At 43.3% G+C, this 15,690-nt stretch overlaps 2 protein-coding genes and 1 non-coding gene across 4 annotated transcripts; all 3 read left to right on the forward strand.

The window, feature by feature from the left end:
* Positions 1-1,586: 1,586 nt before the first annotated feature.
* TRNAV-UAC lies at positions 1,587-1,659 on the forward strand. Its single transcript has one exon. It is a non-coding gene; the product is annotated as a tRNA-Val (tRNA).
* Positions 1,660-1,927: 268 nt separating this feature from the next.
* LOC122009005 (calcium-dependent protein kinase 2-like) lies at positions 1,928-4,187 on the forward strand. Of its 2 annotated transcripts, XM_042564964.1 has the most exons (7): positions 1,928-2,706; positions 2,797-2,940; positions 3,001-3,153; positions 3,238-3,521; positions 3,627-3,754; positions 3,833-3,932; positions 4,023-4,187. In XM_042564964.1, the coding sequence occupies exons 1-7, from the start codon at positions 2,115-2,117 to the stop codon at positions 4,095-4,097; spliced, it is 1,476 nt and encodes a 491-aa protein (XP_042420898.1). In that variant the 5' UTR covers positions 1,928-2,114; the 3' UTR covers positions 4,098-4,187. The 2 variants fall into 2 exon arrangements, with proteins under 2 accessions (XP_042420898.1, XP_042420897.1); XM_042564963.1 differs by having other exon boundaries at positions 2,797-3,153.
* Positions 4,188-4,388: 201 nt separating this feature from the next.
* LOC122009004 (pentatricopeptide repeat-containing protein At1g11710, mitochondrial-like) lies at positions 4,389-6,610 on the forward strand. Its single transcript, XM_042564962.1, has one exon. It carries the CDS (start codon positions 4,507-4,509, stop codon positions 6,541-6,543), a length of 2,037 nt encoding a protein of 678 aa, XP_042420896.1. The 5' UTR covers positions 4,389-4,506; the 3' UTR covers positions 6,544-6,610.
* The last annotated feature ends 9,080 nt before the right edge of the window (positions 6,611-15,690 follow it).

Below are 15,690 nucleotides of genomic sequence, written 5' to 3' on the forward strand. Positions count from 1 at the left end.
ATATTATAAAGTTATATATATGATAAATTAAATTAAATACGGTGTTCATATTTTTCAAGTTGAATTTAAAGAATTTAAATTAATTATTTAGATTTTTTTTTTATAATTTACATTTTTTATATTCTACTAAATATAATCAATAAAAACTCATAAATATTTATCTAGTTTAAAAGAGAAAAAAAGGGAAGATTAATATTGTTTGAGGAGACCTATTTTTTCAAATTTACTTTGGGATGCAAAGTCTATAAAACTAACATTGCAATGTTTTCTTTATTTTTTATTATATCTTGATTGTTTTAAAATTGGACGGCAATATGGTCGTCAGACTATTTTTTTTTCCTAATTCATTAGGAAAAACAAATTTTAAAATTATATATATATATATATATATATAGAAAGAGAAATTCTAAGATTTTTTTTAGATTTTTAAATTTAGTTTAGTAATTCAACTCGACCCTAAGCCATGCTTCCAACACATATGATGCGACATTAACACTCAATTTAACTTGTCTAGATTAGACTTGGCACAACATAATTAAACAATATATAATATTCATTCTTTATTTTATTTATGTCATGTTACATTCTTATATTTGTTTTATCGAAATAAGTATTACATTCACCTGGTTGGTTTTTTTAAATGATTACTTGGCTAAATTTTGTGAAAGAAAATTTTCCCTTGAATGAATAAAAAAATTGAGTAAAATTTTCTTTATCAACAAATTTTTATTATTTTAAAACACTCTAAAATTATTTTAACTATATTTTTATTGTGTTTCCAAAATATCTCCAATATAATATTATCATTTTACATCCCATAATTTATATTTGTAAGTATTCTAAGGGTTATATCACTAAAAAATAATCATGCTTTTACGAAGAAATTTACAATGAAATTTTCTTTAGCAACTAAGTTGTCACAAAATTTTATGAAATTTTTTTTTAAATTGATCATAAATCAACGATAAAAATATTTATCATCATAAATCAACGATGAAATTAGTGACCAAATAATTTCGTCATAAATTAGCAACAGTATTTTCATCGATAATTTATAACGGAAATTATTTTCATGGCTACTTGTATTAATTAAAAAAATAAATTAGAAATATTTTCTTTTAACCTGTCTAATTATTTTTATCCTTCATCCACCTGGAGAGTGACCGATTTAACTTCATAAATATTTTTCATCTGCTATTTGATAAAATCGAGAAGTATATATGGACGACGAGGATGACCTAACAGTAATTTGATGGACAAAGACATTTACTTGCATTGTGTGGAAATTGAACCATTCGTTATTAAAAAAATTCATCCGTCTATTTATCTGGGGCTAAATTAGAGATAGTTTACATATATATGGAAGTATCCATAAGTATTTTGGATAAAATAAATACGAAACTATATTTAATTTCGGCAAACACAAAGTACGAAATGAGAATATATGAAAGTAATTTGGATAAAAGGTAAAAAACATGACGTTTAATTCATTAGTGATTAAAAAGACATTTATTTAATAGAAAATGATATAAACTATACAAAATAATTAGAAATATATATTTACAAAGAGTCCCCACATACGAACAGATGCTGTGGTGTAGTGGTTATCACGTTAGTCTTACACACTAAAGGTCCCCAGTTCGATCCTGGGCAGCATCAATCCATTCTCTGTTTTCATTTTTAATAAAGAAAAAAGTTGTGCCGGTTAAAAGTGAGGAAGTCAACTATGCACGAATTCCACTCTTTTCCATCGTTTTTCTTTTTCCTTTTTTTTTTAAAAAAAAAAAGAAGAAGAGAAGTTGAAGGCAACTATGCACGAATTCGTTGTTGGCACGATCATGCTCTTCTGTCTTCCAATTTGAAGTCTTCTCCAACCCTTCCACCTTTTGCCAACGTTCTTCAATTATTCTTAGTTCTTCAGCCCTTCTTGGCAGGCAGCTGTTCGCGAGGTTCATCTTTCTTTACTTCTAACTAAATTTGGCTTGTGGCAATTTTAATTTTGTTACAGCTAAATCAAAGTCTTAAGTTATCAATCTGCCACGCATCTAGCTACTAGCTCCTTGAATCTGTTGTTTAATTTCCCTAAAATTGCACTTTAACCAAGCATTGCTCAGATGGGCGTGTGCCTGAGCAAAGGCAAACGGCCGGCGGCGGGAACAGAAGCCACTGATAAGTTAAGTTCTTCGGCCCTTCTTGGCGGTGCCGTCCTCGGCAAGCCATTTGAGGACGTGAGGTCCGTTTACGCCCTCGGCAAGGAGCTCGGCCGTGGCCAGTTCGGCGTGACCTATCTCTGCACCGACAAGGTGACCGGCGCGAAGTACGCATGCAAGTCCATCTCCAAAAGGAAGTTGGCCAACGAAAGCGAGCGGGAGGACGTCCGGAGGGAGATCCAAATCATGCAGCACCTCACCGGTCAGGCCAACGTAGTCGAGTTCAAGGGGGCTTACGAGGACAAGAGCTCGGTGAACTTGATCATGGAGCTGTGCGCCGGAGGAGAGCTGTTCGACCGGATCATCGCCAAGGGGCACTACTCGGAGCGGGCGGCGGCGGCCATGTGCAGGGCGATAGTGAACGTGGTGAACATCTGCCATTTCATGGGGGTGATGCATCGCGATCTTAAGCCCGAAAACTTCCTGCTCGCTTCCATGGACGAGGGAGCCATGCTCAAGGCCACTGATTTCGGACTCTCTGTTTTCATCGAGGAAGGTAATTAAGCCAATTTCAAACTGTCACAATTGGTAGCTAGAGGTTGACTTTTTCACTGTCAAAGATTACAGAATCTATTGATCACTTCAGGCAAAGTGTATAGAGATATAGTTGGAAGTGCCTACTACATTGCTCCTGAAGTCTTACGGCAACGTTACGGGAAGGAGATAGATATTTGGAGTGCAGGCGTTATTTTGTATATTCTTCTCTGTGGCGTACCTCCTTTTTGGGCTGGTAATTCATTAAGCTTGCATCTATTTGTTTCATGCATCTCTTTAATTAATTTCTCCATAGATACTGAAAGAGGAATCTTTGATGCTATCATCGAGGGAGAGATCGATTTCGAGAGTCCACCGTGGCCATCTATATCGAACAGTGCCAAAGACTTAATCAAGAAGATGCTGACGCAGGATCCAAAGAAAAGAATCACTTCTGCTCAAGTTCTCCGTATGAACCTTGTTATGTAACTTAAATTATATATATGATCTCTTGTTTGGGAATCATGCATGGAGCTGCGGCATGTCTTTTCAGAGCACCCGTGGCTCAAGGAAGGCGGAGAGGCATCAGACAAACCCATAGACAGCGCAGTGCTGTCAAGGATGAAGCAGTTCCGTGCCATGAACAGGCTTAAGAAGATGGCTCTGAAGGTTATAGCTGAGAGCCTTTCAGAAGAAGAAATCAAAGGGCTGAAGCAGATGTTCGCCAACATGGACACAGACAACAGTGGGACGATCACGTACGAGGAACTGAAGACGGGATTGGCTCGCCTCGGGTCGAAGCTCTCAGAGACTGAAATCAAGCAACTGATGGATGCAGTAACAAAAATCTGAATTATTCCTGAGTTGCATTATTTTTAAGTACGATCAGACTATACTGATCGATGACAAAATTAATGAATAATTGTCTCTTTAATTTTTCAGGCTGATGTGGATGGAAATGGGACGATCGACTATATCGAGTTCATAACGGCCACAATGCATCGGCATAGACTAGAAAGGGAGGAGCACTTGTATAAAGCTTTTCGATATTTCGATAAGGACGACAGTGGGTGAGATTGTGTGTGTGGAACTCTACTGATAATTGGCATTTTAATTTCTTTTCTACTGATCCCCTCGTCGATCGACAGGTTTATTACGAGAGATGAACTTGAGACAGCCATGATAGAGCATGGAATGGGCGACTTGGAGACTATCAAAGAGACCATATCGGAAGTCGATAAAGATAATGTAAAGTGCACAACACAGTTGATGATCAGTTGTTTTGTTCATCATAGACGCGCACGTAATATTGATCTGTCTCTCTCTGTCTGGCCACAGGATGGGAGGATCAACTACGAGGAATTTTGTTCAATGATGCGAAGTGGTGCGCAGCAGCCATTGAAGCTGGTGTAGTTTGCTAATTGGTTCATCTTGCTAGCCATTTGGGTTAGTCCTACCTTCTGAAGAAGGCAAACTTTATCGTCGTGTGGTCTCACAGGCATAAGTTCGAGTCGCGGAAACGAAGCTGCTCTCGGCTGCTTGTTTTCTTAAAATTTATTTTTGAGTTGAAATGTTTGAAAGGATTGTCAAATTACTTTTTTTTTCCAGGAATAAATAAATAAATATTTCATTTATTATTATATTTTTAATTATTAATATTGTGAAGTGAAGGCCTTGGTATTTTTAGAAAACAGTGAGCCTCACGCGAAGTTCTACTGCGTCTCTCTTAAACCCTCGCTCTTACCTTCGCCGTTCCTCTTCCTCGCCACCGTCCGCTTCCGCAGCAGCCGCCGCCGATTTGGCGGTCCTCCCAACTCTTCCCATGCGCGCTTCTGCGCATCGACTCCTTCGAAAAATGACGCCTTTATTCATCCAGATAAGAGATTTCGGCCGCTCGGTCCCTATTCGCTGCTCCACTGCGTTGCCGCCGCCTCCGCGCCACGATTCGCAAGCCGTATTGCAATCGATATTCCTCAATTTGAGGCACCGCAAGTGGAATTTCCTGCAACAGTTCTCTTCCTGCCTCGCCGACCCGCTGTTAGTTCGTCAGGTGCTCTTTCGCTGCCGGTCTTCGCCTCGACTCGCTCTGGAGTTCTTCGATTGGCTGTCGTCGGAGCAGAAGAAGAGTAAGGACGTCACTCCTCCCGATTTGGACACCCTGTCCTTCCTGATTCATGTTCTGGTGTCGGCAAAGATGTTCGACGAAGCTTTGTGCATCATGAGGCAATTGATGCAAGAAAGGGGCATCCCTGTCTTAGAGCTCCTCGATGCTCTTGCTCGAAGCCGGAAGAGATACGGCGGCAGTCGTGATGCTTATGATGCCATCGTTAGGTGTTGTACTCAGATTGGCGCAGGCAAAGATGCTTACTTGGTGATCCGGACTCTTCGAGCTAGAGGCGTTTGGGTGTCTATTCACGCTTGCAATAACTTGCTGAACCATCTTATTTCGAACCGAGATGCCGGTGTTACATTCTGGAAGATGTACAAGGAGATGATCGCTTTGGGATATGTTGAAAATGTAAACACATTCAATTTGCTCATCTATGCATTATGTAGAGAATGCAAGATCAGCGAAGCTTTTGGAGTTCTATGTCGGATGATCAATGGAGGGATTTCTCTGAATGTCGTCACCTTCAACATGCTCATTGACGGGTGCTGCAGAAATGGCGAGTTTGATCTTGCTTACAACCTTTTCAAGAAGATGAAGTTTGTGTCTAAGAATGCCGTTGAGCCAAACATTGTGACTTTCAATTGCCTCATCAACGCGTTATGTAAGGCTGGAAAGTCAGAGCTTGGTGAACACTTGGTGAAGAGAGACATAGCGAAGAAAGGCTTACTTTCGAACATGCGAACATATGCTACTCTGATCGATGGATATGCTAGGGAAGGGAAGCTGGAAGAGGCTTTAAGGTTATTCATCGAGATGGTGGATGACGACATAGTGCCCAACACTGTTTTATATAACTCCCTCCTGAATTGGCTATTCAAGCAAGGTCATATCGAGGAGGCTGGTTTCTTGCTGTCAGATATGCGAAAGGCGCATGCTTCTCCTGATTGTTTCACATGTGCAATTGCTGTTGATGGTTATTTCAGGAATGGACTTGCACATGAAGCTTTAGGATACTACAAGCAGATCAGAGAAGAGAAATCAGTTAACGATGTGATTCCATACAATAGCCTCGTTAAGCATCTCCATGAGCAAGGGAGGATCTATGAAGTGAAACAGCTACTAGGAACAATGTTTTCTAGTGGCTTGGCTCCTGATGTGGTTACTTATAGCACTTTAATCGATCGATTCTTCAAGGACAGAAACATTGATGATGCTCTTGAGGTGTATGATCAAATGTTGAAGGATGGGCAAATGCCTAACCTTATCACTTACAATTCAATCATCTACGGCTTCTGTCAAGTGGAGCATGTGGATCTAGCTTTGTTAGCCGTCGAGGAACTAAAGGGAGCCGGCGTGCTTCTTGACGTATTCACATACAACACCATGATCCATGGATATCTCAGCCTTCAGAGGGTTGAAGAAGCTTGTGATTTATGCCACTCCATGCAGAGACTAGGCATAGCAGTTAATGTTGTCACTTGCAATATATTTATGAACTTCTTATGCAAATCAGGATGCTTTGATCTCGCAGAGGAGCTATTGAGGATTATGCTCGATCGATTTATTATTCCAGATTCGATAACCTATACCATTCTAGTTACTTCATTCCATAAAAGTTACAGTGCAAGTAAAGTGATCGAACTGCATGATTATATGGTTATCAGAGGAGTCTCTCCTGATAAATTTACATACAAATCAATTGTCAGTTCACTTATTCAAAGAGAAGCTCATACTGATGCCTTTGTATGATAGATTCTTGAACATTTACTTGATTTATGAACAGTGAATGTATTGGTGTATCCTTTGAGCAAGAACACTCGAGGGTTTTATCTTATTTTTGGTAAATCCAATGAAAGTGTTCAGAAAATCAGTATGATCGAGTTGATAAGAAAGTAATTGCAGCAAAAATAAAAGTCAGAGGAATTTTTGTATTGCAATCAACATAGTCACTTTCGTTGATAAAAGTTAGCTTCATCAATAATTCACATAAAATTCAAAAGTGAAAGCACCATCTTATTGATTCAAAAGCCCTCTTATTTTTTATTCTTTTATTTTTTTTTAAAGAACTTTTGTTTTTCACTATTCAATTACATTATTTCATTACATCTCAACCATTCAGTTGTGCACTTATGCTATTATTTATCCATTTGGCTTACATAATTTGTAGAGAATAATACATTTATTGGTTTGATTTTTTAGATAATTTTTTACAATAGAAATATTTTAATACAAAATTTTAAAAGTATTTACACAATTTACTTCAATTAAATTAAATAATCTATCCAATATAATCAAACCAATTGCACTCATGAATTTGACCGACTTAGTTCATTTAATTGAAGCAAATGAAAGTATTATATTATAAGAATCATAAAATAAATAAAGAAGAATTATCTAGACTAACTATTCTATAAAAATAAATATTTCATAAAAATTGTGCAATTTTATAAAAAAATAAAAAAGAAATTATTACTATCAAAGAAACGCACTATGACTAGCTAAATTTTGTTGTCATTTATTGAAAATTTATTTTTAAAATTAAGTGCTTTGTAATTCAAAAGGAAATATTAGATGATATTGTGTTCTCATTGATTGATTTATAAATATTATTAATGATATATGATCCGGTGGTAAGGACGGGGGACCCTCGTTGGCGGAAGGTCAACGACATGTGGAGGTCAAAGGTCAAGAGATTCAACCCTGAGACCCGACCGACCGGACGAAGCAGGCCAACCGGTCGTGAATCCCCCGAGCCGAATGAAAGGCAACCTGACTAGGGGTCGGGTTTCCGATGCTCAAGGTAAAAAGGTTTCAGGGCCGAGCGGGGATATCCGTTTGGCCGGGGCACAAGGCAACAAAGACAGGCAGGAGCAATCTCATCCGAACATACGATCGGGAGTCCTCCCGGTCGGACCGATACCTACAACCGGCGGCAAAAGTGATATGCCTATCGAGCGGCCGAACCACTCGGCTCTGGAACAGACAGGGAACACAAGAGGACAAAGGAGACAGGGGATAACATCATCCTCGAGACATCTGCCACCGGCAAGGAGCAGGGTTGGCGGTCGAGCCGTACGCAGGATCGTACGGTGAAAGCTTCCACCGTCACATCCGGAATATGCTCGGACGATTGCGGAATGGCGTCAGAGGTGCTTTTCTGACATGGGCTCGTTAAGGTATGTTTGGGGAAGCGTGCACGCATCAAGAAGCGTGCCTATATAAGGGCCCCCAGACGTCGACGAAGGTATACGCAATCCTCCCTGTAGCCACAGTTACGCTGCCTCTCTCATTTCTCGTTGCCTGACTTGAGCGTCGGAGGGTCGTCGCCGGGAAACCCCTCCCGGCTCGACTTCTTTGCAGGTTCGCCGGAGATCTACACCACCAGTAGGAGACAGCGGAGCGTGCCACGTCCCCAGCGTTCGTCGACTCAGCGCTCCGACAGGATCAAATTGGTGTTGTCTGTGGGAACGCACCTGAATCCGAGCCTAGAAGATGGAAGAAGCTGGACGTCAACTCCTGGTAACGCTCTCTCCTGAGGAGCTCGAAGCACTCATCCAAGCGCGAGCAGCAAAAATCGTGGAGCAGCAGCAGAAAGCTCAGGCTGAGCGGGCAGCTCAACAGGCGACATCAGCATCGGGGGGCCGAGCGGCACCCGAAGAGCGGCCGGAGCAACTCTCAATCTGGGGGCAAAATAAGGGACCGACCGACACCCAGATGGGGGCGCCGCCCGCCCCGATACCTTTTCATCGGGCTCTGTTCCAGATGCCCTCGGAGGTCGCGCAAGCTAATCAGGATAAAGGATCTTCATCAGACAAAGCACCCGTCCGGGATGTCAGAAAAGGAAAAGCGCCCCGAACGGACGCGTCACCCGAGCGGATCAACCGACAGTTCTCAGATGCCATCCTGCGTGATCCACTGCCGAGGCATTATGTGCCCCCTGCGATTGGGGAGTACAACGGGACAACCGACCCAGATGACCGTTTGGGTAAGTTCGACAGCATTGCCACTCTGCATCAATACACAGATAGTGTGAAATGCCGAGTGTTCCTCACCACCCTTTCGGGATCGGCGCATCGATGGTTCTAGAGGCTGCCGGACGGATATATCACGAGTTTCAAAGAATTTCGAACGGCGTTCCTCCATCATTTTGCGAGCAGCAGGCGCCACCAGAAGACCAGCGTCAATCTATTCGCCATCAAGCAAGGCTCGAGGGAGTCGCTTCGAGCTTACATCCAATGCTTCAACCAGGTGGCCATGGACATTCCAACGGTCACCTCGGAAACAATGATGAACACGTTCACGCAAGGGCTTGTGGACGGTGATTTCTTCCGCTCGTTCATCCGGAAGTCACCCCGGGACTACGACCATATGTTGCATAAGGCCAACGAGTACATCAATGTGGAGGAAGCCCAGGCGGCAAGAAGAAAATAAGCCCTGAATGACCAACCAGCTTCCGCCGAGCGGAAGCAGCCTTTCAGTCACCAGCCCCCCAGAGGACCGAGAGCCGAAGCCGCCCATCCTCATCAGCACACTCGGTTGCACGCCGTCCAGCAAGTCACGGCTGATCGGCCCAAGCCCAGGGGGAAGGTATGAACCCCGATGTTTTGTTCACTCCATCAGTCGGCTACTCACAACACCCGCGACTGTCGGAGCCTCCCTCCCATCACTCATCCTGCGCCAAAGAGCTACCGTCGCCGATCACCTTCACCAGACCGGCGACATCGACAACGGAGCCCCATTCAAAGAATAGAAAGGAGATCCCTCGAGCGGCAGCATCGTCAGTAGCCCGGAGGCCACCATCGGGCGTCGCATGAACGACCTCAACCATCCGCTCTGTTGGTTGCTACTCGGAAAACCTAGAGGTTCCACTGTACAAAAATTTTGTACAAAGGTCTGAACCTTTTCCTAGCTACCATGTGTTCTTTTAAATTAAATTTTGGATCGCCTGCGGAACTTAACACGTTTGATCCAAAACTTAATCTATTTGTTCTTTAAGGTTTAGACTTGGATCTCCTGCGGAACTTAACACGTTTGATCCAAATCACCTAAGTTATTAATTCCATTAAATATTAATTTTCATAATTGGTTCCCAGTACTGACGTGGCGAGGCACATGGCCTTCTTGGATATGGGAACAACCACCACCGACTAGACAAAACCTTTTATGGAAAGCTAATATTTAATTTCCTAAAATAACTTTAGGTCAACCAAAAAGAACAATCAAATCACAAGGAAAAGAAAAATAAAAGAACACAACTTCGAAAAACATATTCGAAATACTAGAATCGTAAGCCTCTTGTATTTGGTATTATTTCCATAAATAACTAGCATGATGTGGAAAGGAAAAATTACTAGTTATACCTTCTAAAAAGACCTCTTGATCTTCTACCGTATTCCTCTTCTAACCTCGGACGTTGTGTGGGCAACGATCTTCCGAGATGAGAACCACCAAGCACCTTCTTCTTCCTTGTAAGTTTCGGCCACCACAATTCTCCAAGAGAAGTAGAGGTCCGGCCACCACCACCAAGCTCCAAGGGATGCAAGAAACAAAACCACCTTTCTCTCCTTCTCCTAGCTAGAACCGGCCACCATCAAGAGCTCCAAGAGAGGTTGCCGCCGGCCATAAGAAGAAGAGAAGAGGAAGAAGTTAGGGTCGGCCACCAAGGAGGAAAAGAGAGGAGAAGAATAATAGAGTTGATTACACGTGAAGACACCTCTACCCCCTCTTTTATAATCCTTGGTCTTGACAAATAAGGAAATTTTAATAAAAAATTCCTTAATTCTTTTGTCATAAAAAAGAAAAATTATTTTAATTAAAAAACAATTTTCTTCTTTTAATAATAATGGCCGGCCACTTCTAATTCCCCAAAACAAGGAAAATTTAATTCACACAAGAATTAAAACTTCCTAATTTGTTTCTAGAAATTTATAAAAATTTCTCCAATAATTTTTATCCCTTCATGATTGGTTAATAAAAAGAAATTTTATAAATTAAAATCTTTCTTTTAAACATGTGGATAATTTCCAAAAAGGAAAGTTATCTCTAAAAATTAAAATCTCTTTTCAATCTACAAATAAGGAAAGATATCAAATCTTTTCTTAATCTTTTGTAGAAACTAATAAAAGAGAATATTTAATTTTTAAACTTCTCTTTTAAATTATTATCATGGTTAAAAAGGAAAGTTTTTCTTAAAAATAAAATCTCCTTTCAATCTACAAATAAGGAAAGATTTTAAATCTTTTCTTAATCTTTTGTAGAAAGCTATAAAAGGAAAGATTTAAATTTCAAACTCTCTTTTAAAACCTTGATATCCACATAATAAATAATTTTAATAAAAATTCATTTTTAATATGATGTGGCGGCCACACCAAGCTTGGCTCCAAGCTATGGCCGGCCATGCCAACTCAACTCATCCTATTTAGCTTGGCCGGCCCCTATTGGTTGGGTAAGAAGGTGGGTATATGGTGGGTATAAATCTCTATATACAAGAGGCTACGATAGGGACCGAGAGGAGGAATTAGTTTTGGTCTCCCGATGAAATTAAGCTTCCCGTGTTCGCCCCGAACACACAACTTAATTTCATCAATAATAATTCATTCCACTAAAGAACTATTATTGAACTATCGCACCAATCCCAAATTACATTTTGGGCTCCTTCTTATTATGAGTGTGTTAGTCTCCTATAAGATGTCAAATGTCCCTTATTTCAAGAGTTATCGACAACTCATTTAATTAATATCTTAGTCCAAGAGTAGTACCACTCAACCTTATTATCATGTCGGACTAAGTCCACCTGCAGGGTTTAACATGACAATCCTTATGAGCTCCTCTTGAGGACATTCTCAACCTAGATCACTAGGACACAGTTTCCTTCTATAATCAACAATACACACTATAAGTGATATCATTTCCCAACTTATCGGGCTTATTGATTCATCGAACTAAATCTCACCCATTGATAAATTAAAGAAATAAATATCAAATATATGTGCTTGTTATTATATTAGGATTAAGAGCACACACTTCCATAATAACTGAGGTCTTTGTTTCTTTATAAAGTCAGTATAAAAGAAACGACCTCTAATGGTCCTACTCAATACATTCTAAGTGTACTAGTGTAATTATATAGTTAAGATAAACTAATACCTAATTACACTACGACCTTCCAATGGTTTGTTCATTTCCATTATGGTCGTGAGTTACTATTTATAATTTATAAGGTACTGGTAACATGATCCTCTGTGTGTGACACCACACACCATGTTATCTACAATATAAATTAATTGAACAACTACATTTATCATAAATGTAGACATTTGACCAATGTGATTCTTATTTCTAGATAAATGTTTATACCAAAAGCTAGGCTTTTAGTATACACTCTAACACGCTCAGGAGGAGGAGAATAGAAGCAATGCATCTCGAGGCGAGATCAACATCATTGCCGGAGGCCCGACCGGATGAGACTCCAACAGAGCCAGAAAGGCACACGCAAGGCAGCTGAGGATACATGCGGTCGGCTGCAGCCAATAAAGGGCGAGCGGATCCGAGATCAGCTTCGGGCCTAGGGACCTCGAGGGGGTCGAAGTCCCATACGATGACGCCCTGATCATTCGAGCGGTAATAGCTAACTATACTATTCACCGTATTTTCATTGACACAGGCAGCTCGGTCAACATAATATTTAAGAAGTCCTTCGACCAACTACAAATCGACCGAGCTGAACTACTGCCAATGACAACCCCCCTCTACGGGTTCACTGGGAACGAAGTGTTGTCGGTCGGCCAGGTCAGGCTGGCTATCTCATTGGGAGAGGAGCCACTCAGAAGGACAAGGACCACTAGCTTCATCGTGGTTGATGCTCCTTCTGCGTACAACGTTATCTTGGGGCAACCGACTCTCAACGAGTTCCGGGCGGTCGTCTCTATCTTCTGCCAGAAGATCAAGTTCCCGGTGGAAGATTAAGTAGGGGAGGTGCGGGGAGACCAACTGGCAGCTCGAAGATGCTATGTGGAGATGGTCCAAGCCGAAGTCAAGTCCGCTCGGAAAGTGTCGCGAGTCGAGGTAAATACTATAACCGAAAAACCACCTTCTTTGGTTTATGAAGAAAATGAGGAGGTGCAGATTTAGTCTTCCCGACCGGAGGCCGCCACCTTCATAGCATCCGACCTGGAGGAGAACCAGAAGGAAAAGCTGATCAAATGCCTCCAGCGAAACCGCGACGTCTTCGCTTGGTCGGCCCATGAGCTGCCAGGGGTCTCGCCAAGCGTAGCGCAGCACGAGCTTCATGTCCGGCTAGACGCTCGGCCGGTGAAGCAAAGGAAGAGGGACTTTAGTGCTGAGCAGAATGTAATTATCCGAGCGGAGGTAGAGAAGCTTCTGGAGGCTGGCCACATACGGGAAGTGCAATTCCCGAGTTGGCTCGCAAATGTGGTACTGGTCTACAAGCCGGGCAACAAGTAGAGAGTCTGCATCGATTTCCGGGACCTGAACAAGGCATGCCCGAAGGACTTCTACCCCCTGTCCCGGATCGATCAACTGGTAGACTCCACGGCGGGGTGCGAGCTGATATGCATGCTGGATGCATACCAAGGCTACCATCAAGTGTCGCTCGCCCGAGAAGACCAGGAGAAGGTCAGCTTCATCACGACGGACGACACCTACTGCTACAACGTAATGTCGTTCGGGCTGAAGAATGCAGGAGCTACCTACCAGCGTCTGATGAACAAGGTATTCAGGGAGCAGATCGGACGCAACTTGGAAGTGTACGTGGATGACATACTTATCAAGTCATTCCGGGCGGCAGATCTCTTTGCGGATATGGAGGAGACTTTCCAAACATTAAGAAGATACAGAGTCAAGCTTAACCCTCAGAAGTGCATGTTCGGAGCAAAAGGCGGACGCTTCCTGGGCTACATCATGACCGAGCGGGGCATAGAGGCGAACCCCAGCAAGATAAAGGCATTGCAAGACATGCCGCCTCCCAGAAATTTTCGAGAGGTACAGCGTCTCACCGGTCGAATAATGGCGCTGTCAAGGTTTATCTCTAAGACCGTCAACCGGAGCCTGTCGTTCTTTAAGATTCTACGTAAAGCTACCAAGTTTCAATGGGATGAGGAGTGTGATCGGGCATTCGAGGAATTGAAGACTTACCTGAATTCCTTACCCGTGTTGGCAAAACCAGCTGTAGGCGAGCCACTCCGCATTTATTTATCTTCAACCGAGTATACTGTGGGCTCGGCATTAGTAAGGCCGAACGGCGAAGAACAGCCGGTGTACTTCTTAAGCCATATCTTAAAGGATGCTGAGTCTCGCTACACCGGTCGAGAGAAGTTGGCCTTCGCCTTGGTCCTTGCCGCTCGGAGGTTGCGCCCTTACTTTTTGGCGCACACCATTATTGTGATGACTAACAACCCGTTGGGAAGGGTACTCCTAAACCCTGAAGCATCCGGATGGCTCATCAAGTGGACGACGGAGCTAAGCAAATTCGACATCCAATACCAACCCCGCCCGGCGATCAAGGCACAGTCCTTGACAGATTTCGTGACGGAGGTACAAAAGCCCGAGCCCGAGGCTACATGGAAAGTATATGTGGACGGATCGTCCACCCGGCTCGGAAGCGGAATTGAGATCCTGATACTTTCGCCTCAGGGAGAGCAGATGTATTTGTCCGTCCGGCTGGACTATCGGGCAACAAATAATGAGGCAGAGTACGAAGCCCTCATAGCCGGACTGCAGGCCACACGGCATGTTGGAGCCAGCCGGGTGGTGATCCACTCGGATTCCCAGCTAGCCGCTCAACAACTCATGGGCGCCTTTAAGATAAACAATGCAAGACTCAGATTATACGCGGAGGCTTTTGAAAAACGCAAGACCAGCTTTACCGAGGTGGTGGTCCAGAAGATACCCCGAACGGAGAACCAGGCGGCAAACGAATTAGCCAAGCTCGCAAGCTCGATATCGCCGGTCGTCATCCAGCAACCAATCGAGCAAGTATCCTTGGTAGCACACGTGGACCGGATGGAAGGCCTCACATTCCCGAGCGATTGGAGAACAACCATCATAGAGTTTCTGCGCTCAGGAGCCATGCTGTCAGATCGGGAGGAAGCCCAGCTACTGAGGAGGAGAGCCGGCCGGTTCATGCTCATCGGAGATCAGCTTTACAAAAGGGCGTTCTCTTGACCTCTGCTGAAGTGTGTCAATTCGGAAGACGCCGAGTACATTCTCCAGGAGGTACACCAAGGATCTTGCGAAAGTCATCCGGGCGGCCGGTCTTTAGCTAGGAAGATCCTGCTGGCCGGATACTTCTGGCCAACTCTACACGAGGACGCCGCTCGGACCGTCGTAACATGTCTTTCTTATCAGAAGTATCACAGTTTCTCTCATAAGCCGACGGAGGAAATGAAAGCGTCCACAGTGTCCTGCCCGTTCGACCAATGGGGCATGGACATCGTAGGACCTTTCCCTATGGCGACCGGACAACGGAGGTTCCTATTGGTGGCAGTCGATTACTTCTTCAAGTGAGTGGAGGCTGAGCCATTGGCCAAGATAACCGAGCAGATGGTCAAGAAATTCATCTGGCAACACATCATCTGTCGGTTCAGCATTCCGCGTCGGCTCGTGTCGGACAACGGGCGACAGTTCGTCGGAAAGTAGCTCGAGAAATGGTGCAAGGGATATGACATTGAACAACACTTCACATCTGTGGCATATCCCCAAAGTAACGGTTAAGCCGAAGTAGCCAACCGGGAGATCCTCCGAATTCTTCTGGCTCGACTCGACCACATGGGAGGAAGCTGGGTGGACGAGCTACCGGGAGTCTTATGGGCCATCCGCACGACCCCTAAGGAGGGAACAGGAGTAACACTGTTCCACCTGGTGTATGGAGGCGAGGCA

The sequence above is a fragment of the Zingiber officinale genome, chromosome 8A, assembly GCF_018446385.1.
Source record: "Zingiber officinale cultivar Zhangliang chromosome 8A, Zo_v1.1, whole genome shotgun sequence".
In the NCBI taxonomy this organism is placed as follows: domain Eukaryota; kingdom Viridiplantae; phylum Streptophyta; class Magnoliopsida; order Zingiberales; family Zingiberaceae; genus Zingiber; species Zingiber officinale.

What these genes read in the sequence shown, in the direction of transcription:
- LOC122009005 (XM_042564963.1), top strand. Translation starts at nt 2,115, where the DNA reads ATGGGCGTGTGCCTGAGCAAAGGCAAACGGCCGGCGGCGGGAACAGAA. An exon ending in CACTTCTGCTCAAGTTCTCC is followed by an intron (nt 3,154 to 3,237) that starts GTATGAACCTTG and finishes ATGTCTTTTCAG; the next exon opens with AGCACCCGTGGCTCAAGGAA. An exon ending in TCAAGCAACTGATGGATGCA is followed by an intron (nt 3,522 to 3,626) that starts GTAACAAAAATC and finishes TTAATTTTTCAG; the next exon opens with GCTGATGTGGATGGAAATGG.
- LOC122009004 (XM_042564962.1), top strand. Translation starts at nt 4,507, where the DNA reads ATGCGCGCTTCTGCGCATCGACTCCTTCGAAAAATGACGCCTTTATTC.